We start from the raw sequence: 23,964 nt of genomic DNA, 5'->3' as shown, positions 1-23,964 counted from the left end.
CAAAGGAAAGAAAGGCAGTCAAAAAACACTAAGAATGCACACAGAAAACGCCGTTTGGCATGCGTAGCTCCCGCCGCGGTGTCTCAGTGGTTACGGCGCTCGGCTACTGATCCGGAGTTCCCGGGTTCGAACCCGACCGCGGCGGCTGCGTTTTTATGGAGGAAAAACGCTAAGGCTCCCGTGTGCTGTGCGATGTCAGTGCACGTTAAAGATCCCCAGGTGGTCGAAATTATTTCGGAGCCCTCCACTACGGCACCTCTCTCCTCCTTTCTTCTTTCACTCCCTCCTTTACCCTTCCCTTACGGCGCGGTTCAGGTGTCCAACGATATATGAGACAGATACTGCGCCATTTCCTTTCCCTAAAAACCAATTATTATTATTATTATTATTATTATTATTATTATTATTATTATTATTATTATTATTATTATTATTATTATTATTATTATTATTATTATTATTATTATTATTATTATTATTCATAGCACGGCTTCAGGCACACGACAAGCACAACTTCTGGGCATGAGTGGTGCCGTTGGGATACTGCCAATCCCTCGGGGACTCTTTCTCTGCTGTATTGCGACTCTGAAATGTTTTGAACAAACGAAGCGTGCGCGCATGATTTATGAAGATGTCAAAGTTTACGTTCCTAATCTCAGCTAGCAGCAAGACGGAAGTAAGAAAATATCCGAGTTGCACTCCACGACGGGAAATAACATGACGTTGGTTCCACATATTTACGGTACACCATTTTTTAAGGCCTTGGTTGAAGTTGCGTAAAACGCTGTGCATGATGCGGTTTGGAACCAGGCGTCGATACGCTTACGAGTAATTGCCAGAATACTGCATCATTCATCCGATAAGAAAGGAGAAGTATTGCAGCATTTCTTGAATTCAGATTCTCACAGCTCTCCAGAAACACATATCATCCGCCGTGGGGATGGTAAATTCATTGCCTGATTCCGACAGCAGTTTGGTGCCTGCACTCATGCGCATCCGGTCGTCGCTAGCATGACCTGGCAAAGCTCGCTCGTTATGTGGAAATGTGATGGCACAAGAGCGTCCATGAAAAAGTACACATTTCTTTCAGCTATTGTTCCTGGGAGTATGTGTTAATGCACCTGCTCAGTTTGAATCTCGTGTGTTATGAGGCATATAACCAGGTAAAAGTAAGGAGAGATTAAAAATTAGCAAATATTCCTGTTGCTTGCTGGGCTCCATGCATTATTTAAGGCAAATGATGAGAACAGGAGCCAGCGCAGCGCAAGGAGAAAAAACACATCGGACTAAGTGATGCAAATTTTACATATACTCACCTTCCTGAGCAACCGCTTGTGCGCACACGTTTTTTTTCTACAAGAGCGCCAGCATGCGTGCTAAATGATCACAGATTTATTCGAGTGCGTTTGTGATTGGGGAGCAAGGCTTACTTAGTGATTATTTGGAACGACGACAAAGTGTGTTGGACTGCAAACGTGAAACGTTTATTCTTGATGAGGCAAGATATAACGTAAGCTGTGCTATTGACCGTTATTAGGTTACTACATGGCTGGTCTCGAGAGTAAATGATAAAATAATTGCAATGGAGAGTCTAGCACCGGGGTCCAAGACAGCGCAGTCTTCTTTCACCTGGCAGTCAGTCTTTTACCAGACAGCCTGCGAAAGAGAAATGATAGAGCGAATTACATTGAGAGACAGAAAAGCAAAAAGCTGCAGTGCGACCCCCCCCCCCCCCCCCCCCCAAAAGTGAAACTACAAGCATAAAAAAGCTTGGCGTATAATGGGGTAATTCTACAGATTATGAAACATTTTCAATGTTTTCAAAATGATGCAAAATTAACGACTCCTAGATTCTTCCTAAAGATGCCGTTGAGTCGCTCATATATGCCCAGAATAAAAAGCGAAGAAAAGAATTTTTTTGTTGGCAGCATAGGTTCATTCTACGTAAAAAATACTCACTTTTTACCGTGCTGAATGAAATGTTGGAGGTAGGCTTCCCCGCTGCTATGAGCGAGAACGAAAATTTGAAACACTCCACGAGGACAGCTACGTTGAGCTTCTGCTGTATATTTTTTCAGCCGCAAAAAAAAAATCGTTTATAGAGCATTAAGCCCCAACCCTGGACCCTTAACCGTTACCGCAAGTCTCTCTGGAAAATCAACTAATTGTTGGTTTTCCAAATGACAGTTAGATACGCTAGGTTTTTGGTTCAGTTTTGGTTTCGGTTCGAGTTTGTTTTCAAGCTTCTCTGCTGTACTTTCATAGATCGCTGGTAGTCCTCATGCTACATCTGGTACAGTGGCGCTGCGGTCAAGAAATGTGTCACTGCCCTGCGATGGCAGGTGCTGCCACCGGTGGAACTTATGGGACCCAGGTTGCTCTTCCCGAGCGACCTCTCGCGGCAACCTCCTACGGCGGGCAGTATTCTCACAATCCGGGGGACAGGTTGTGATGACGTCACAAGATCACGTAACGTAGTTGGCCCACCTGCAACTTAAAGGGCCACCTAGGTAGTCCCCCTCATGTAGGCTTCAGACAAAGATCGCCGAAATCCGCGAGTGCGGACTTAAGTGCTAGCGCCACAATGCCTGCCGACAGGTTGCCCACAAACCGGTGGGCAGGTCGTCACCTGCCAGAGGCTTTAGACAGACATCGGCAAAATCGGTGAGGGTGGCCTCAAGTGCCAACACACTGAAATGGCAGGCCGGCAGGTTGTAGGACTAGCAATGCTCTTTTCCCCAGTTCCTACACTTTATAATGATCACATCCTCGTCCGGTCCACGTCAAGTGTACTGCCGCGTCACACGAAGATCACGTATGCCTCCATCTTGCGACGCCTACCTGCTATGCAAGCATTGAGACAGGTGCTCAAGCAGCCAGTGAAGAGCGCCCTCCATCGGACTCCTTGAATGTCCGCCGCGCGGCGAGGAGGTGCTATGTTGGTCAGAACGTTGGCCACTACTGGCATCTGCTCCAGGCTGGAGGCGCTGCACAGGGCATACGTGGCCACCACGGCTGCACGTTCCTGCACGCGTGCCCCGTTGCCAGAACGTGAAGCGTTACTATCAGTTCGCCCATTTTTTCGTAACAGACTCTGCAAGTGCTACAGTTACTTCGGAAAGGAGGGCTCATTAACACTTCGTACCGAATGGCTAAAATTTTCTCAGAAAACTTTGCTTTGCTCACACGAGTGCTTGATGTTACCAAAGACGCCTAAGATCAGTAGCGCAGGGTTGTAAGCGAGTAGTAAGGTTACACTCCAGATCTCGGAAAAGTACAAGTGTGACTTGTCGAGACTGAAGTTCGTCCAATTTGCGCACTGCATTCTTCGAACTTCTTTGCAGATGAAGAAAGGAACTAATGCGATTTCTCCGCAGAAAAGAAAATTATCGCTATGAAAAGGAGAGAGGAGTTCGGCTTGGCCAAAATATGCTCATAGAGCTAACTATACGCGCTAGTTTTGCTAGTTTTGTATGCTCACTGTTTCGCGAATTCTGCCACTGAATGTTTGGCGCGGGATCCATCTCCGGCGTCGCAACACCGTTTTGGTGAGGCACGGAAGTGTCGAGATTTTGGGCCCGCTAACATGACGGCCCGCCCTCCTCACCGAAATCGCTCCCGCCGAATGCAGTTTCTCAAGTTCGAGGAAGGCGAGGATCTCGGTTGCCAATGTGCGAACTGCCACCAGGTAGCCAACGTGCACGGCGTCGGTGCCGCTCAAACCGAAGGCGAACGACAGTGGCGAGAAGAGCGTGCCCAGAAGCTCCTGCGCATTCAGCAAAAAGGGTCATAAAGGTCATCGCATTGCACTGGCATCCTCTGGAGTAAGTCCTTATGACAAACTCGAATGTCTCTGCCCCATTGAGCGCCGTCTTTGAACCACTGACTCAGGTTCCACCATTACTCAAAACTTTGCGTACCTACATTACTGTCAGTACTTAGCCGATACATTGATCCCCGGTCATTATCAGATTCATCAACGCACGTCGAGTTCACTCACTGGCTCCTGCCAGTGGTGTTAAAACGTTTTTGGTAGGTTACTTCTTATTCGAGACATTGACTATGTTGTGCTTGATGACGTATGCGTTTCAGCCCGGTCTTGGTGAAGCTGGATGATGGTGTAATAAATACACAATTCCAATCCTCAAGCAGCGAACTTAGCACGCAATGATCTGCTTCCAACTATGCAGGTTTTGGTTTGGTTTATGGGGTTTAACGTCCCAAAGCGACTCAGTCTATGAGGGACGCCGTAGTAAAGGTCTTCGGAAATTGCGACCAAGTATGCAGGTTTTGTACAAAAAAGTATTTGGATATAGCCCAAGGGCTTTGGTTATAAGGCATGTGCTATAGAATGGAATCCCTAGAAGTCCTGAGCTCAAGACTGGTCAGGACGCCTGCTTCGCTCATAGTCGTGATATCTGGAACGCTTGCAGTGAAAGAAAACGACTGTGTGGACGAAAAAAAAAACTTGTGAGCTGCAAATTTTCGGTAACGGTCAAGTCTGGCTGATAGAACCGCGAAAACCTCTACGAATTTTGTCGACAGTCGAAGCAGAGGCAGCCGTGAAAAATTATGGGGGCGAAGGCATGTCTAGCTGTTTACTACATTTTTCTGCATGATTCCGTATGGTTTGGGAAGGCACGCTACTCTGCCACGTGGTGTTTACACAGAGCACTAATGATGATGAAGACGATGACCCGTGTTAATTTTTGCCTGAGTGCAGTCCCGCTTGGCAACGTAATTTTTTTTTCGCGCGAACCTAACAGCGACAGCGGACATGCGTAAGCGCTTGCACCATCACCGTATGGCTCAACGAGATCACTGCTATCGGGATTGTTTCAGCATGGGTACTTCTGCAACCGACGGAGCATGACTTCCAAGGCATAGAGTGTCACCGATGAGCCTTATTTGAAGAATAAGGCAAATAACCTGAATCTGTTTTTACATTGGTTAGCTTTAGTCGCATAAACCCCCAACGGCACTCACCTGCAGGCGCACAGTGAACCCTATGGCGAGCAGCATGCTCCCCACCACTGCGTCCACCATGGCCATCAACGCGGCGTACACGATCAACGTGACCGTGATGTGCGCCACCACGGGTAACGCGGATATTGCGCCGTTGGAGCCTGCCTCAAACACCGTGTTCTCGGAGCTGCGTGAAGGGAGAGGGTACGAAATACATCACTAACTATTGTTTCCCGTGGGCCAGGTGTCAGTGCAAGGGCCACCTATCAAGTCAGCAATTGTGCTGTGTTTTGACATCACAGGGCTCCTTTATAATTGCAGTACACATTTTATGTCAACAAGACCCCGTGTCAAAGTACACCGTTAGTCCCTCCCTGCGCATTCAGAAATGGCTTGGACCGGACTTCATAAAGCCTGCTAAATTATTCACTTGATGGTGTCTTTATTGGCGACTTTCTGTGGGCAGCCTAGTTAGAACCACATTTACATTAAAACTTCCCGATAAACTGCCACTTGTTTATCACTGGTTGACACCATTTGGGCGCCTGTCTTGTGTTTATGAAGGGTGTAAAGAAATAAACACGCGACAAGGAAGAAATCACTGTGTGGCTTTTGAAAACTGATACCCTGGCTGAGGCATTGGTTTAGACGGCCGAGGCGTACTTTGTAGAGAATACGATTGAAATCAATGAAATCAACGATGAACACTAGTGTACAACTGGTGAATAAAAAAAAAACGAACTACTTTCAGCATTTAGCAGTACAGAAAAGCTAGATCCATTGATTGTCAGGCTGCTTGCACAAAAAAAGGGACAGATAGAATAGTTTACCATTTCCTACCTCGGCACCACTTTGCGTTTATTTGTGGGCGTGAACTTTATTAAGCAATTTAATCTTAAAAATAGAGTTAAGATTTCTGATCGTGTCTACTGACAGAAAGCGCGAAAAATGTGGTCTCCTTTTTCGCACGCTGTTTTCGCGGAAAAATTAACCTTGCCTTGCACTGTCATCTTGCTTGTAAGCAGCGGATTGAAGGCATGTAATTACTGAAAGTCGGTTGTGATGAAATTATTTTTGGTTCGGTTCGGTTTGGTTCTCATCGTCCGTCCACCTCATTGATTCCAATGGGAGTGAGGGCGTGGGGCAACGAAGTATAAAAGAAACAGAATGAAATGGAATTTGAATGAAATAATCAATATCACTTCCACCACCCTTTTCATGCTTAAAAGAGCAGCATATATGAATGCACGTCTTACTGAGGCCGGCCATTACGATAGTCTTGCATAAAACTATTCGCGCCTGAAATGTGCACTTTGTGGTAAAGTGTATTCAGCGATGTTTGTTAAGAAATAGCGCCCGGTATATACAGAGACCTCTCTATCGCAAGCAAATGAACTTTTTATAAACATAGGCGCGGTGCCTAATAAGAACAGCGCAGTCGCTGTTCTGAAAGAGTTTAAAAATAGTGGCAAAACTGCCTGCTTCCATGATCTCTCACTTTATTGCTGGCACCAGAAAACCTGCACGCATATAGCGGCTCTTCAATCTCATTAGCATCAGATCATACGTGGAAAAGTGCGCGTAGGATATATTTTTGCAAAAAAAAAACTGAGAAAATCGCCTGAATGTGCCAGAGAAACTCTCGCAATGGCGCAAATTACATGCTTTCGCAAGCATTGATCATTCCTGGACTAGTCCGTGGCACCACCGCAGCCTGGTGCTCATTCCGTGAATGACTCTTCTGCATCGCACGGTGATGAGCATTTTCAGTTTTTTCTAGTAAAACTAAGAAAATACGACATTTCTTTATCACCCAGGGTTCTTCTTAGCGTGCGATCACTTCACAACATGCAACAAACGACTACTATCGCCTGGCCTGCACGCAGGACATGCCACTGAGTGGGCCGCTTACCTGACGAGTGGCTTGATGTTGGCGCCTCCAAGCGGTGCCTTCTCTGTTTCAGGTAGCAGCAATTTGGCCATGCCGAGACCCGCCGGAATTGTCATCAGGTTGGCTGCCAGCAGGTGATTGCCGTAATTCTGCGTGGCGTCCGGGGTCATTATTAAATATAATAACTGTTCCCTTTCCTTTGTCCTATGAAATTGTAGGGCCCTTCCTTGGCTGCGCCAAGAGCACGGCCAAAGAGTACCCGCGCGAGAAAGAAAATAAAGAAGGCACGGGGCGGTGGCATGTGCAGCCACGGCAGGCAGTTCTATTCTTGCCTAGATCCGAGTCAGCTGCTCGTTCCTTCGCTCCTAAGGCATAAACCTACAAAATAATGTATTTTTGGACGCGCATTTCGACATGGCTGACAACTATAATATCCTTCACTAGTTTTCCCCCCTATAGTCACATCCGAGGTGTCACGACTGTGGAAGCGGCATTGTTGAAGAAACGGGCTGTTATAAGTAGCCCCTTAAGCAAAGTGTGCTCGAAGAACGCTTCGAGTTTTGAAAATATATCACGCGATGGAAAACAATGTTACGATGTGCTACGCTACTGTCGCCCGACATTGGCTCGTGCCTACAGCCGGAAGAGAGTTAACCAGACCGGGAGGGGCGTCACTTCCGGTAAAGGCATAAACAGCGGCTGATACTCTCGCATTGTCAACACGTAACGAAATTAAGTGTCAATGCGATTTTGTTTTGTGTGTGCGCGCAAGTTTAAGAGCAGCGGTCATACTCTACATCTTTACGCAGGATATACTGCATGTTTTTTGTTGCAAAGGAAGATAATGAATGACCTGCGACTCAAGGAGTCTTTATCGTTAAAATCAGCTTATCTTAGTGATACACTTCCTTGAAAGAGAAGTCCCTTCTGACGCATGTTAACGAGGGAGAAGCGCCAATGACACGTGCCACTAGGTGCATGAACGAAAGAAACACTACGGCTTCCGAAAACTGCAAGTTCTTCGTAGAGTATACACGCTACCTTTCCGGACAAGCACTTACGCCCATATTTAGCAGCATGGCGAATATGGCGGCTGGCACTCCGCAGAATCCCGCCGCCATGATGCAGTGGAGCTCCGAGCGCGTCATCTCCCCCATGAAAGGCTTGATGAACTCCACCGCCATCGGCTTCAGCGAGGAAAGAAAGCGCTCGGTCAGAACCGCGCGCTCACATCCTATTACGCATCGAGTAGGGTGAATATCTTTGCTGATTAAAGGAACTTTTCACCACTCTACCTGCCGTTCGCATTTTTCATGAAGTCGGTGTGGTTGCCCAATTGAGAATATTGCACAAAAAATTATAATACAGTAGAATACTGTTTTATTCCACGCGAGGTACAGGTATTACCTGAGCTCGCGGTAGTGTCGAGACCTTGTAGTTGGAGCACATGGTAGCCTTTAAGGGGCGTTATAGTCGTTCGGTGCAGTTATTAGCACAGCAAGTAGTGTGGAGAACTAAGAGGGTAAAAAATATAACACTCGGAAAGATAGCATTAACAACCATGTCCTTGGAGGGATACACATAAAACAAAAACATATAAATCAGGGCGGGTGGTGTAAGAAACAGCAGGAAAGGAGAATGCGGAGGATGGATAGAACGCAAACATAAAAACGGCGGAACATGGACACGAAAAGCGAGTACACAAAATCAGGAAAAAGTGCAGGAAGTACACGGGCGAAACACGATGCCCCAAACGATCTGCGATGGTAATGAGAGCACCTAGCCTCATTGTGAGGGTGGAAATGATAGCGGTATGGTAGGCGCCGAAATGGGAACACAGGAGAGCCGAGTAGATTGTCAGCTTTTATGTTTTTCCATGAAAAGAAGTAGAATATATCATAACTGGGAAGCGACGGGAGTATCTAGGAACATACTCGGCAGCACAGTAAACAATAAAAGGGTCGAGACGGGTGTGGAAAAGGAGGCCCAGTGAGTGCAATAAATAGAATCGAGTGACAATGGCCTTAACGCCGGGGGAAAAGAAGGCAATCAGGTGGACACATGAACTCTTCTCGGCATAGACTGTGTGGAACAATGGTACACAGGGTTGGGCGGTAGAAAGAAACATTGGCGTACAGCAAAATCGCAATACAAAAGCATTGCATGTAGGGAAGCACGTGACATAAAGCACACTAAATAGGCGATCTATAAATTCCGGCGAGCGGGTAAGGGCATATTGCACTTGTATATTATTGCACGTATACGCAGTTACATCACATCATGCGACAATGAAGAAAATATATAAAGAACAATGACAAACTGTTGCGCAAATTTAGGCCTCGCGAAATAACACAAGGAGAAACAATATTGAGATAGTACTAAAATTACCAGATAAGCTAAGCTTTTGTTTAGTTTACGTTTAAATTTCAATGAGAGCTGCGGTTTAACTATACTAGAGCTGAGGTGTAGCTAGTAAGTTTAGTTATATGCGACTAAGAATAAGGCCATACACGCACAGTTGTTAAGCGCACAGTTGTTTTTCAAAGATCATGAACCAACTAGCTCGTCAGTAAGGGTTATTTAAAGGCGCACAGAAATGGGTGTTTGGCTTGGCTTTAAATTGCTTGCACTCTGTAGAGTACAGGCCAGCGAGCATCCATGCCGCGTACGAGATCTCAAAAGCGAGCGGGAAATTTACAATACATTTTTAAAAATTCCCGCTTTCGCACCTCGCGGCGACGCGCTGTGCCGGGCTTTCGCGCGAGAACCTGGCATAAGACGTCACGTCATACAAGTGACGTCAGCAGGTGGGGGTTATAATTGGTTCACAGCGCCAAATTCTTTCAGACGCCACGCGCTACCGCAGCCGCGGCCACTCCGCTCGCGCCGCAGCCGGGCGGAGGTAAAGGCGGAGGTAGGGGAGCGCACTAATGGGTGGGGCCGACGGAGAATCGCCGTAGTTTTGGCGTGAGAAAGGCGAGGGAAAGGCGCGAAGACGCGAAAGTTCAAATTTTGTCAGCCTATAACTCAGCTTCACAAAACGCATTTAAAAAATTCTTGCTGGGGGATAATTATGAAACGGTGTCTTTTAACATCCCAGACATATCGCAACTTTATTGAGAGCCCCTTTCTGGGGCCCTTTAAAAATAAAGAAGTTACAAAAGTTTTCTTATTATGACGAAATTTAGGTTTTAGCTGATCTTTTTAGTTACGCTTTCCTTGAACACACACAAAAAAATGCTTTCAGCCTCAGTTATTTTGAGCACAGCCGGAACTGTACTCTTGTTGACTGCAGCTCTCATGTAATCGACAAGTTTTAGGGGGATGTCCTACCAGACCTACTATTCTTCACCGTAGCTTTTCCATAAGCGACCAGTTTTGGACGGACGTCTTACCAGGCTTACAATTCTTGACTTTAGCTTTTCCACAATCGAGAAGTATCGGCCGGATGTCCTACTATTTTCCACTCTAGCTTTTTTTCAGGAATGGGCAAGTATGGAAGGGATGCCCTACCAGGCCTACGATTATGGTGGCCGCGGAACAGATGCACTCAGGGGCAGAGATGCGGGTGATCATCTGCAGCAGGTTTCCCACATTGACGGCGAGGAACTGCACGGCCCCCCAGTAGTGCAGTACCGCCATCAGGAAGCTGAAGAACAAAACGACTGGGAGGTTCTGGAAAACAAAAGCGGATATTATACCACTATAATTTCAAGTTGGGCGAGCTGGCGCATATCGTTTGAAAAGAGGCGGTGGGAACAGAGGACGAATCACATAGGCAGCGCCGACATTTCTTGTAACGCTTGCGGTCGTCGGCTACTATGTGATTCGTCTCTTGCTTGCGTTAACTCCTTTACAAACGAAAATTACGTACCGCTCCCCCTCTCGTTCATGAACCTTGAATCGTCAGCACGAGGAGGTTGGCTGCCAATGCTTGTAAAATGGTAGTCATCTCTGTGTTCAGCCGCATTTCACTTTTAACACGCCCTTAGTTTATAAACTGAATCATTATACAAATGACTAAAGTTACTAGACAAACTGTTAAAGACAAAGTTAAAGACAAACTGTGCATATTATATCTCGAATTTCTCGTCCACCAAGATGTAAAAAAAAATAGAATCCACCATTTTGAAACGCTGGAAGGAACAATAGCAACAGTGATAGTATATCCTAGCACTTCATCCTTATATTAGGACTCTCACTATCGCTTTGTCGCGGTTATTATATGTTTCCCTTTGTCATGTTCTACATCAAGTACATGGCACGGTTAGATATTAGTAACAACACGCGCAAACATTTAATTTTTGTTTTGGTAAACCAATAACCTCAAATAAAGCGCCTTGTTCGTAGGCCGATTCACACATGGAAAAAACACCATTCTCGCGACGTGATGTCTCTTAGCTCTTTGAGTTAGCACAGCCAGGTTTTCTAAACGCGTGCAGTGGTCTAACAAGTTTTACTTAACCGATCAGAAGGGTAGCCGCAACACACACATCCTTACAATCATAATCTGACGTTTGGTTAATTATAATATGGCAAGATCATCGAATCCGCAACGTGTTCTGTGGACTAAAAACTAACTTGGAAGTTTTATGAAAGTAGAAAATATTAGCGAGAGGCAATTAAGGGGTGTCGTTGCATTTAGTGACGTACATGGAAGGCAAAGATGGGCGGCTGACGTGGCAGTCCTACGTAGCGGCCATCCTCGAGGTATCCAAAGATGAAGCCACTGGCATGAAATGTGCTGTTGATTGCTCCTTCGGCGCGAACGCTCAAGCACTCGAAGACTCCGGGTGCCCACCGTACAACCAGGAGGCCGCACAGGAACTGCGCCATCACAGCGGCCAGCACGCTGGGCCATGGGATCTGAGAAGTGCAGTGCTTGCGTCAGGCGAACAGGAACATGTGAATGCTGCCGTGTTAACGACTAGTATTTCATTGCAGCTCGCTGATTTCATGTTATTGTGGCGGCTGAACTCAAGCGCGCTGAACCGGAGCATCATGAGGTAGTAAGTGCTTAATTGACCTTTAAAGCTCCTTATTTCTACTGTACACGCCAGTTAATTGCCATGAGATTCCAGCTCAGGGACGGCTACGACTTGCGGTTTGCCCCGTAAAGCACCCAAAATCATAAATAGTCCCATAGGCAAAATGATTGTAAGAGCTCTTGAGTTTTGGACTTTAAATGTTTGTAGTGGTTTGAAGGAAGCAGGAGGAAAAAGACACTTTATTTGAGGCCAGCACTAATGCCCAGTGAAGAAGACCGCATGCTCCGCCAAGGCCCGCTGATGATCTGCCGAGCCTGAGTGAAGCCAAACACTCCCGGATGGAGGAGCGGGTAAGGAAAATAAAAAAAAAGTAATAACAGTGTTACATGAGTACAGAATGTGTTCTGTGTCCGCCTTGATCTCCGGACTCCTCCAGATGAATCGAACACAATGCCAAAAGGAAACCAACGCCCTTGAAGGTTATTGCTTGTGGACCTAAACCTCATAAAAGTTTCACGAGAGCCGAATTGGCGTTCAAATTTATTGCCTTGTGTATAGTTTGAACGATTTTGTATGTGTTATTGTGTTGGCAGATTAATCATCATTTCCACGTAATTCAGTCAAGAAATTTTTTTTCCTGCCGGATTCTCCTCCTGTTGCCGAGCAAAGCATGCTAGGCAGGTCAAAATTTATGAATGTATATGCATTAATGGCGAATAAAAAAATTTTAAACTTTGAAACCAGCACGTAAGACGTATTTTTATTGCAGATTTGATATATGTATTAGGTGATTTGGCTTGGAACGATGCGCCTAAACTTTTCCACAGGCTCTTTACAGATTGGTCGTTTGATTCATTTGTTTGTTCTAATACTGCTTTGGCGGTAGGGTTGTAGTCTATGCGTGCCGGCATGTAAATACGTCATAGGTAATAGGCAGATTTAGGCACACGCTTAATTTCTTAGCAAAGAGCTGTAGCTATATCCCTATTACACAGAAGTTTTATGCGGGGCAGTTATTTAGTAGCACTTGGCGAGTACCAGGAGGAAAACACGAAAAACCGCATTAGTTTTTGGGGCCTTTCATACATCGCTACAAGACTTTTTGTTGTGCGTAATCTATTACACGAGCGTTTGAGGAACAGATTCGTGCCTGCTGTCCCGCTCTCCGCTCGATCAACTCCAGGGTCCTCACCTCTCTGCGGTTTTTGGAACAGACGTAGCCCAACAAGATACATAGGCCGACGCCACCAAGAGCCGTGAGCCTCGCCGTGCTGCTTCTGCTTTCCAGCAACACGTATGTGCCGACGACGGTCACAACCAGGGTCCAGAAAATCCTGCAATTTTGAGATGTCCACTCCATGTGTAATTACAAAAAGAGGGCTCATTCCGGAGTATTCGCATAAACCCGATGGCAGTGCACCTACCTGGCTTGCCATTTAGACCAGACGACCGCATTAGCCACTTGCCCTGGCCCTAACGGTGCTAACAAGATAACCATGCCTGATGTTATTTTCATTGGATGCTTCGACTAGTTATTACCGCATTTGTATATCATAGTCTCTAGTAAAACAAGACGAAGACAACTCCTCTCGTAAAAACATTGCCTAAACACCCTGAGGCTCCCCCGTCACTTGTTCAGTTTTTTTTTGTCATAAAGTCTGTAGGGTATACGAGTGCACTCAGAAATATTCATTTGTTGCAGTTACTTTAATACAGACTTTCGACATTTGAGCATGAGCTAAATACCTATATTCTGGCGCTGGCGGCTGCGTTATGGTGGAAACGATATGGGAAAATGCATGAGCACGAACAGTTACGACTAAAGCCTTTAATTGTTCACCTCTCAAAGAGTTTTTTATTATTTTCGCTATTTCAGAATAATACGCCTTTATTGTGGCTTTTAGAAGACCAATGTGCATCGTACACAGGGAAAAGAAGCTGCTGAGCTTCCCATATATTCAAAGACGAAGATCTACGAGATGGTAACTTACATTTGTAGATTTTTCAGACGGTCAGAGCGGATCTTGAGGCTTTTAGTTCTGTCGACGATCCTGCCATATGAAAACACCCGTGTTACTATTCAGGTACTAATATCAGATGCGACGATGCAAAAGTTTGCTAGGGCACGAAACAGTCACGACTAGCAGAACCTACAACAGCACTATGCGCCGATAAAGAATCGTGCTATAGCCTTCTTTTACTTTTTAAAATTTAATTCAGCCTAGGTGAATCCTGGACTGCTCTGCGTATCGCTCTGCGAAAGCCTCTAATCGGAGCGCTGCTGCTTCAGGCTCATTGGTATGCGGCGGCGACAACAAGCCAAACTTGAAAAAGTGTGCAAGCAACATGCGTACCATGAAGATGTGAAAAGTTACCAACGCCGTTTTACTAATCAGCATTTTTGGTACAATTACAAAGTTTTCATATCAGGTTTACTTGATAATTCTTCCAGTTGACGTCCTGAACCCTAAATTCGTGCTTATGCCCATATTTCAGGCAGTAGGGCTATGTACACTCTGGCGACTGCTAGAAGATTAAAATGAAACTTGCTAAATTTCACTAACTTTTTGTCAGTGGTATAAAAAGTTAGGAAAAAACTGTTAGTCTCTAGAAAGTGAATTCACGATAACACATTCCTTTCCGAACTTAATCCACAGAAAATTCTGATGTTCTATTGTTCACTCCCAAGTAGTGCGCAAAATATCACTTTCATGCTGAGAAAGAGGCGCACGGAGTAATACCCAGGCCTCCATTGGCTATATCACGCCAGCGACATATAGATGAAATAGAATTCCCACGAACACATAATTACATTAATTAAGCAATGCGATTGCATTAGAAGCCGTTGATGCCTTTACGCCGAAGCTTGTGTTATTCTTTTACAGTATTGTTTGCGGACGCCTACGGGTCTTTCTGCGCCTAACCAGACATCTCTACGGGTCACCAAGCTGGTGGCTAGATGTTTCACCGAAATGTGTAGAGGTGGCGACACGAAGGCAATAAAGCTACATCGGATTTTATAGTTGTCACTTCCGGTCTCAAGACGTCATTCCCCTCCAGCCAGTCAGTGAATTTTATGTGTGACATCACATTCTTTTTGCGATAAGCTTCTAATGCTGAATCATTAAAAAAAGCGAAACGTGATAGCAGGGGCGAAGTTTTAGATACTTTACTTGCGTGAAACTTCAAAGGTATATATAGATCCTACCTGTGCACACATGGCCATCACAACTCAAATCCGACAGCTCCAGTCATATGTATTTTTCGTTGTTGCGCAACGATTGCATGTTGCCTGTGTTGACAGCCCTGCCTAATTACATGGTATAAATCCTAGCAAGCGCTCCAGCAATCTCCAATGACGCCACACAAGAGGCAAAAAGGAGGTCATTCTTCGCCATGTATTTCAGCCGAGTCGGATGCGATTTGCATTCCTTATGTAATGGCGCAGATAAGCGAATGCTGTTATGAATGCAAAGACCACAAATTCCTTTTTTTTCTGGCCGTCATGCTTCAAAATATCGCTTTTTAACTTGGTGCTTCCGCAATGCCCATCTCTTGTCAACAGGAGCTCCCTTGAACGTTTGCGCTATTTACTCATTACTGAGTACAAAAAACTGTGACTGAAAAGGATTTGGTATACACTGAATTTTGATGATGCTATGAAGACGTGATAGTGCCCTCTTACTCTCATAGATTACAGAAAAGAGTGCTGTACCTCAAATGGCATGGTTCGCTTCCTGTGCAAAGTTTAGTGCGATCAGGTGCTATTTCTATTTATAGGTTAGGCACGCAGAAGTCTTTATTGGTGTTAGTTGTTTTATTGATAACTTCGTAGGTAATCTCCTGCAGAAAGTGCTTGGTTGAACGTTTCCTGTGATCGCAGTCTCATTATTCGCATTTGTTAATTCTCCCGTACCATTCCTTGCTTTATAAATTTTTGAACGCTTAATTTTACGGTTAATTTTGCCTGCATCGCTTTTCATTGCATTGACAAAAATTTATGTCTTCCGTGAGCTATAAAAGGCGCCATTTATAGCACTCTTATGTCACTCGTGCAGAGCAGGCAACTATCTCTTCCTCTGTGCGTGCAAATTTTAAACTTGTCTTGTGGGTTAGTTGAGCAACCTCTTGTTGTGCAACTTCCGAGCCTTGTGTTGCAGTTTTTAGGTAATAATTTACGACTTAACAATTGCATTATTGTCTCTTTTTAAGTGAGCTGAACTCCATGGACACAGTTCTGTCACAAACTATTGCTCACAAACATGCTCAAGAACAGATTCAAAATATGGAGTTGTTAATATACCTATAAGACGTAGTACATGTCGGCCATTCAGATAAATATTTGGGCAGCTAAACACAAGGCCAGGACAAAGAAAGAAGACAATGAACGCTGAATATGCAAAAACTGCGTCGCTAGTCTGCATTTGTCGTGTCTTCTTTCTTCTTCTATGAGTCATGTGTCTCGCTGAACTTCGATATGTTCGAAGATTTATTTTTTGTGCCTGAAATTATCTGTCTATGAAGTAATGTGTTTTTTTAATTATGACGTCGCTGCCTGCTTAGTTGTCCACTGACTTCGAAAAGGGCGCTGGCTACGCACCATAAGCCACCATGTTTTGAACATATGGGGTTCTATGCAAGCCACGCAACCACTTTACATCTACCTTAGCTCCCCATTCACGCCAGCTGTTCTCACATGCCAGTGTTTTCTTTCTTGTCCCTCGTTTAGTCCTTTTATACCGTCGAGCAACGATAGACTGTTGCATTTGGGTTGCAAGCCCCAAGGGTAGCGTTGGCCTGGCGGCCTGGGGCAAAGCAGGAAACATCCGAAGGTCCCGGCAAAGGATGAGTCGACTGGCAACAGAACAACTTGTTTATTCTGGCATCTCAAAAGAGCAGCCGGTCAGGGCGACCACGTTACTCGCAGGAAGAAATCGAAGTCTCTCGTTGGCGTCCGGGGCAGCTCTCTTTATATACCCTCGGAGTCGAGGGCAAGAAGGAGCGGCTTGGGATGAGTCGCACAAGACGGCGACGCATGAACATGTTCAGGCGTGACGGGCGCGTCCGCCAGGCCGGCGCCGGTCAGACCTCCTCGCCTCCCAGTTGGAGAGCTCCTCTCCCCGGCTGCCGCGCTTTGACAAGCGTGGGCAAAACATGCACACACACACACACGCACGCACGACGACACGTGGCACTGAAACCTGTCTGGACGCGCTTGGCGGGAGGCGTTGCGGCCGCGATGAACGAAGCCGCGGCGTCCGTTGCATCCGCGCCGGCTATACCGCGCGTCGAAGGCGAGACGTAACAGACCGCCCCGCCGGGAGAAGGAGATCCCGATGGTCAGGGGACTGCATCCGCTGTCCAGAGGGATGTCGCTCGATGATGCTCGTAAACGAAACCGGTCGTCCCCCGACGTTGCTTGAGCGCAGCGCACAGAGAAGGCCTCGTTCTCGGGTTCAGGATCACATAGGACACTGCAAAGTCACTTCGGGAGAGTTGCCATTTTTGTGCTCGTTCCCAGCAAGCGTTAGAACTACGCCGAAACGCAACCGCTCAGTCAGCAAGCACGAGACAACCCTCACTAAGCTCTGCCAGGCTCTTTCCCCTTTTTTACTACTGCCTAGTTCCTTACAGTAGTCAAGCAGCACTCAGAACGCGTCCACAAATTGGAAAATTGCACTAGAAAGCACATAATCACTTTGAAACACTAAACAAAAGCAATATGTTAAAAATCCTGCCTCAGGAAGAAAACATCAGTAACCAACAACTTTGAGGCGGATTCCCACGTTAGGGGCTTCGACTTAAGCCATCGGCGTTACCGTTGAGACTCCCCTTTTTGTAACGCACCTCAAAGGAATATTGTTGCAAAGCGAGGCTCCAGCGCAGGAGGCGGCCATTTTTGGGAGATATGGTCTGCAGCCATTGGAGAGGGCAGTGATCCGTCTCAATGATAAACCTCGAGCCGGCTAGGTAGCATGACAATTTCTGAACGGCCCACACGAGACACGCACACTCTTTCTCGGTGGCGCTGTACGCCTGCTCACGACAGGTCAGCTTACGACTAGCATACAGGACGGGGTGTTCCACTTCTCCATTGTCCCTTTGGCACAGTACAACGCCCATGCCTCGCTCACTAGCATCGCACTGAACAACGAACCTTTTGGTATAGTCTGGCGATCGTAGCACAGGCTGGCTTGTTAGGGCGCTCTTTAGGGCGCTAAAAGCTCTCTCCTTTGTCTCGCTCCAGACGACTGTTTGGGGCTCTGTTTTTCTTAGAGCATCCGTCAGGGGAGCCGCGATATCGGAGTACCTGGGGATGTACCTCTGATAGTAGCCGGCGACACCCAAGAACGACCGAATATCGGTCTTCGTGCGCGGTTGCGGGAAGTCTCGCACAGCGGCCACCTTTATTTCAGAGGGGCGGCGACGACCCTGTCCAATCACGTGACCGAGGTATACAACCTCGGCCTGTGCTAATTGGCACTTGGGAGCTTTGACTGTCAAGCCCGCTTCGCGCAGGCGGGTTAGCACTGCCCGCAAGTGTGCCATATGCTCAGACCAGGATGCGGAGAATATCGCTACGTCGTCTAAATACGGTAAAGCAAATTCTTCCTGTCCCCGCAACACTTTGTCCATGAGGCTTGAAAAGCAGTATGGCGCGTTCTTCAAACCAAAACTCAAAACTTTAGGACGGAATGTTCCCATTGGTGAAATGAACGCCGCATACCTACTAGCCTCCTCTGTAAGTGGAACCTGCCAATAACCCCTGACAAGATCTAGGGTGGAAATAAACTGAGCGCTACTAACTTTCTCAAGGCGCTCCTCGATGTTAGGGATCGGATAAATTTGATCCTTAGTGATGGAATTGAGCCTACGGTAGTCGACGCAAGGACGAGGTTCCTTGCCCGGTACCTCAACTAAAATCAAGGGGGAGGTATAATCACTCTCACCCGCCTCAATAACACCGAGCTGTAGCATTTTCTTTACCTCGGCCTCCATAATATCGCGCTGGCGGGGTGACACCCGGTACGCCTTGGATCGTACTGGCTCTGGCGAGGTAAGTTCTATATCATGAGTAAGGACAGAAGTCCTACCAGGCCTCTCAGAGAACTGACCTTGAAACTCTTGTAAGAGTTGGTGTAGTTCGGTTTTCTGCTCAGCCGACAGCGGTGCTTTAATGATTAAGTCACTAATGACCTGATCAGTGTCTTCCCTGTTCGTCACTGAGCTTAGTCCCGGAAGCTCGACCGGAAGCTCTTCTAACTTTCCCTTGTCGGGCATTTCCTCTCCAGTACCTGGTGCCTTCAACGCTACAGGCTCAATTTTATCCAGTTCCGACGTGCTCGGAATATCAGCTTGCTGCGCCTCCGACCCTTTTTCATTGTTCGACAACGTCGGCCCCGCAACTACCGCCTTTGCAGCGAGCTCCCGAACTCTCGGTCTGGATAAGGCCTGAACGCTAGCCTCACCAAACAAAAGCCCCTTCTCGCGCAGGAGGTGATCGGACCTGTTCGAAAATAGGTACGGGTACTGGGGGGGCAGCATAGATGACACTGCGGCCTCCGTCTCAATTGCTCCGAAAGGTCCTTCAATAACCACTTTTGCTACGGGCAGACACACGCCGTGAGCTTCCACGGCTTGCTTGATCCATGCGCACTCGCCCGTGAACATATCGGGTTCTACGTAAGAGGGGTGAACTACATCCATTGTAGCTGCGGAATCACGAAGCACTCGGCACTCTTTCCCGTTCACGAGGAAGTCTCGCATGTAAGGCTCGAGAAGCTTCATGTTCTCGTCAGTGCTACATAATGACAAACACACGACTTCTCTTTTTGTTTCTGGACACTGCGCCGAAAAGTGACCCGGCTTCTGGCACGTATAACACACGCGCGCTTGCCTCCTCTCGAACCGCTTTCTGCGTTCGGCTTCAGCTGCCGCCGTCTCCTTACGCTCGGTCGGACTGCTTTCACTCGCATCCGCACTACGCGTGTCCCCCCTTGCTCTCATGGGTGTGAACTTCGGCCTCTCAGACTTGGAGCCAAATTCACCCTTTTGACCGTCCTTAGCTCCGCGAGCCCGACGCGTCACAAACTCCTCGGCTAGCTCGGCGGCTTTAGCCACTGTACTAACGTCTGGCCTATCCAAGACCCAGTACCGCACGTTCTCAGGTAACCGACTATAAAACTGTTCCAGCCCGAAACACTGCAGAATTTTCTCGTGGTCACCAAACGCTTTCTCTTCTTTGAGCCACTCCTGCATGTTTGACATAAGCCTGTAGGCAAACTCTGTATATGACTCATTTCTGCCTTTTTCATTTTCCCTAAACTTCCGACGGAACGCCTCCGCTGACAGCCTGTACTTTTTTAGCAGACTCGATTTCACTTGGTCGAAATCCTCTGCCTCCTTTCTCTTCAAGCGAGCGACTACGTCGGCCGCCTCGCCGGGTAACAAAGTGAGCAAGCGCTGTGGCCACGTTTCCCGAGAGAACCCCTGCTTCTCGCACGTTCGCTCAAAGTTAACCAGGAACAAACCAATGTCCTCTCCAAGCTTAAACGGCCGCATCAGGTCAGTCATTTTGAACGATACCCGTTCTCCTGCACCGTGTGCCTGACTTCCATTACGAGCGCGTTCCATCTCTACCTCGAGACGCTTCATTTCTAAAGCGTGGTCGCGCTCTTCTTTCTCTTTTTGCTCTTTACGTTCGCGCTCCTCTTTCTCTTTTTGTTCTTTCCGTTCGCGCTCGTCTTTCTCTTTTTGCTCTTTACGTTCGCGCTCGTTTTTCTCTTTTTCTTTTTGTTCCCTCTCCTCAATGGTCTCAAGGCATTCCGACAGCTCGTCATCCTCAGCCTCCAACTCAAGAATAGCCCTTAGCAGTTCTGGTTTTCTGAGTTTGTCTGAGACATCCAGACCCAACTCTCTTGCAAGCTCCAGCAATTTCGGTTTGCGCAACGACTTCAAATCCATGGCTGCTCCGAATGCTGCTTTCTCTACTGCCTACTATTGTCTTGCCGCAAACTAACCCGGCAGCAACGACAACACAATTACCAGCTCTGTTTCTGACACTAACAAAAGCCTGGCAAAACTCAGAAGAAGAAAGTCCCGCACTCACCAAACCTCGCAGCCAAGAATTCAGCGCAGTCGTTCCGCTGCAGGCAACCAGTCATCACACAGGGCTCGTTGCACTGCTCCCGGATGGTCGTTGTGCTGCTCAGCATACAGTTGAACGCATATCTTCGCTGCTGGCCTCCGTTGTCGGGATCCCACCGCTGGCAACCAGTTGTTGCAAATGGGTTGCAAGCCCCAAGGGTAGCGTTGGCCTGGCGGCCTGGGGCAAAGCAGGAAACATCCGAAGGTCCCGGCAAAGGATGAGTCGACTGGCAACAGAACAACTTGTTTATTCTGGCATCTCAAAAGAGCAGCCGGTCAGGGCGACCACGTTACTCGCAGGAAGAAATCGAAGTCTCTCGTTGGCGTCCGGGGCAGCTCTCTTTATATACCCTCGGAGTCGAGGGCAAGAAGGAGCGGCTTGGGATGAGTCGCACAAGACGGCGACGCATGAACATGTTCAGGCGTGACGGGCGCGTCCGCCAGGCCGGCGCCGGTCAGACCTCCTCGCCTCCCAGTTGGAGAGCTCCTCTCCCCGGCTGCCGCGCTTTGACAAGCGTGGGCAAAACATGCACACACACACACACGCACGCACGACGACACGTGGCACTGAAACCTGTCTGGACGCGCTTGGCGGGAGGCGTTGCGGCCGCGATGAACGAAGCCGCGGCGTCCGTTGCATCCGCGCCGGCTATACCGCGCGTCGAAGGCGAGACGTAACAAGACTGACTCACAGGAGGTCGCTACCATCGATAAACAAGAGCGAGTACATCGTGAAATTTTTTTGAATAAACTGAGGCGCTTTTTAAAGGTAGTGAAAATCGCCAAAAAAGATGGCCTTTCCAACTCCCCCGTACGCCGCCGATACGTGACAGGCTAGTTCTTTACTGCTCTCGAGAACTGTTTCTTTTCGGGCCCGCCATTGATGCGTCGGGCTTTCGTCCTAAAATACGATACGGGACTTCCCTGTAGAAAAGCAGCTGCATTTAAGACGTCTTTGCACATACCTGTCAAATAGGTTTTTCTCGATGCAAAGCATGTGCAGCAGCACGGCGTCCACGAACAGTACGGAGGCGGTAATGAACATGGCGCCCGAGCACTGCGTCTCTCCCCAGCCTTGTGTACGGATCGCCATCAGCAGATACGCGTGCAGCAGCACCAGCAAGCTGGCGTACTTCAGCTTGCGCCAGACATCCTGGAGCGTCGTCGACACACGGGTGTTGGCCACGACGCTGTGCATGGCCGTGCCTGCCATAGAGCGAGATATACCATATAGTCTGGCCTGCAGTCCGCACGAGCACAGAAAAGTGACTGTGTTTCGCGTTGTAATCTTTCGAGAGCGTACATTTCATTACAATCGATACAAAAATTACGCAGTCTCCGAACCCATCATGACCAACATTATTCAGAGCAAATCAAGTCAACCATTTACAGATGGACAAACCACCTTTCTTCGCTCTTTTATTAGCGCGTTCAACCCGTGCCAAAGAACAAAAGTTTACCAACTGATACGGACTTCAAATATCCAGCCCAGAGTGATCAAATAATGCATCTAAATTCCATGCTGCAGTCTGCAAGAAAACTCCATGTAAGTTTTACTCAGGAATCGGAGACAAAAAAAAATCGATTGAACCATCTCCGAAGAGGTCTTCAGCTACTAATTCGTGGCTTCCTGCGAACGCAGCACAGCACATGTTAGACAACGTCACTCGTTACGTGTTTTTAGCAACAGGAATTGTGACACGTATCAAGTATTTCGAGCGCTCACTGTGCAACTTCGGAGCCTATGTCCGCAGGGCAATGAAATCAATGAAAGTGTAATTTGGTATCGCGCGTAGGCAACTCACGTCAATGTAAAGTCAAGGAGGGTAGGGAATGTGGCTTCTTCACACACCAGCCTTGACGATTACCTGCGGCTCGCAAAACTGCGATAGGATAGAAACTTTTTCGAAGTTTCGATAGAAAAGGAAAATGAAAAACAAAACAAGAACAGCTATGGTATGGAGCATGGGGCTTAACTTCCAGAATCTGCGCAATGGAAATGATGGCCACCCAAGCGGAGGCTTTAGTGCTAATTTAGTCCAACGAGGGAAGTAACGTGCACTGATACTCTACAGCGCACAGGGTGCCTTCGCACCTTGCTTTAATCAAAAGGAGCCCGCTGCGGCTGAGATTCGAACCAGTTACCTGCGGCCTTGCGCCGAACGCCAGAAGCCACTGAGCCTCCGGGGCGGAGGGGGGGTGAACGATAATAATAAATGCATTTTTGCAATATAGCGTTTTCGAAAGCAAAAATGCAAGTGTACCGTGAAAAAGAATTACAATCAGTATTGGCACGGTATCGGCAATATTGGAAGCTTCGGCCTATATTTCGACCAGTTTGTTTTGAGTACTCTGCCTCAATTATATTAGTGGCAACTCACAGAAGCTTTAAGAACGTTTAAGGTGTACTGCAAGCTTGTGTTTCCTCAAAAACATTTTTGAAATCACTCGTCACGAGGCAAGGGTGCATTCGAATAATCACTGCTGAGACTGAGCTAAAGCTAAAACTTTGGCAGAAACCGTTCGCGTTAAATCCGGAGAATAACAAACACAGAACCGTTTCCTGCTCAACAAAAAGCACACTGCTAAACCTGCAAGCAATCACTAATAAATGGTTAGAATATTTAGTTCAAATGCGCTGCGTTCTAGACATGTCTGAATAACAGACAGTTATTAAATCTACTCGTTGATAGCTGCAGAAAGACGCAAATTAATGCTCGCGAGCAAAAGCTTGGAAAGAAAAAATCTCTCAGCTCACCGTGCGCTAAGGGAGGCTTGCTTCTTCTTCCTCTGAAAACATGGCACATGCCCTCATGAGACACTTCTTCGTTGTTGAGTGCATCACGTGTCAGGCACTCTTTGGAAACAGAAGGACGATTTAGTGATATGTTGAATTCCTGGAAAATCTGCCAGTGTCGTGGTCACTCCCCCGTAGTGGATATGTGCCAGCTTAATTTTAGGCCAACCAACCAA

The 23,964-nt window shown here is 47.2% G+C and overlaps 1 protein-coding gene across 1 annotated transcript; it reads right to left on the bottom strand.

Moving 5' to 3' along the window:
- Positions 1–491: 491 nt before the first annotated feature.
- On the bottom strand, positions 492–22,830 carry LOC144123519 (putative transporter YutK). The gene is made up of 12 exons (XM_077656336.1): positions 22,797–22,830; positions 21,957–22,197; positions 13,836–13,895; positions 13,037–13,178; positions 11,510–11,722; positions 10,370–10,531; positions 7,918–8,043; positions 6,878–7,005; positions 4,987–5,152; positions 3,608–3,766; positions 2,842–3,025; positions 492–1,656 (listed from the first exon to the last, which is right to left on the bottom strand). The coding sequence occupies exons 2-12, from the start codon at positions 22,187–22,189 to the stop codon at positions 1,637–1,639; spliced, it is 1,593 nt and encodes a 530-aa protein (XP_077512462.1). The 5' UTR covers positions 22,190–22,197; positions 22,797–22,830; the 3' UTR covers positions 492–1,636.
- Between the last annotated feature and the right edge of the window lie 1,134 nt (positions 22,831–23,964).

The sequence above is a fragment of the Amblyomma americanum genome, chromosome 3 (genome assembly GCF_052857255.1).
Source record: "Amblyomma americanum isolate KBUSLIRL-KWMA chromosome 3, ASM5285725v1, whole genome shotgun sequence".
Taxonomy (NCBI): domain Eukaryota; kingdom Metazoa; phylum Arthropoda; class Arachnida; order Ixodida; family Ixodidae; genus Amblyomma; species Amblyomma americanum.
Note: the sequence above shows the minus strand (reverse complement) of the source record. Positions and strands in the feature narration are given on the sequence as shown.

Bases quoted from the DNA above. Each gene is read 5' to 3' on its own strand.
- LOC144123519 (XM_077656336.1), bottom strand. From the start codon at position 22,189: ATGCACAGCGTCGTGGCCAACACCCGTGTGTCGACGACGCTCCAGGAT. The intron at 13,896-21,956 runs GTATGTGCAAAG...TTCATATGGCAG, and splicing joins GAGAAAAACCTATTTGACAG to GATCGTCGACAGAACTAAAA. The intron at 1,657-2,841 runs GTAGGCGTCGCA...TCTCTTTCGCAG, and splicing joins TCTCAATGCTTGCATAGCAG to GCTGTCTGGTAAAAGACTGA.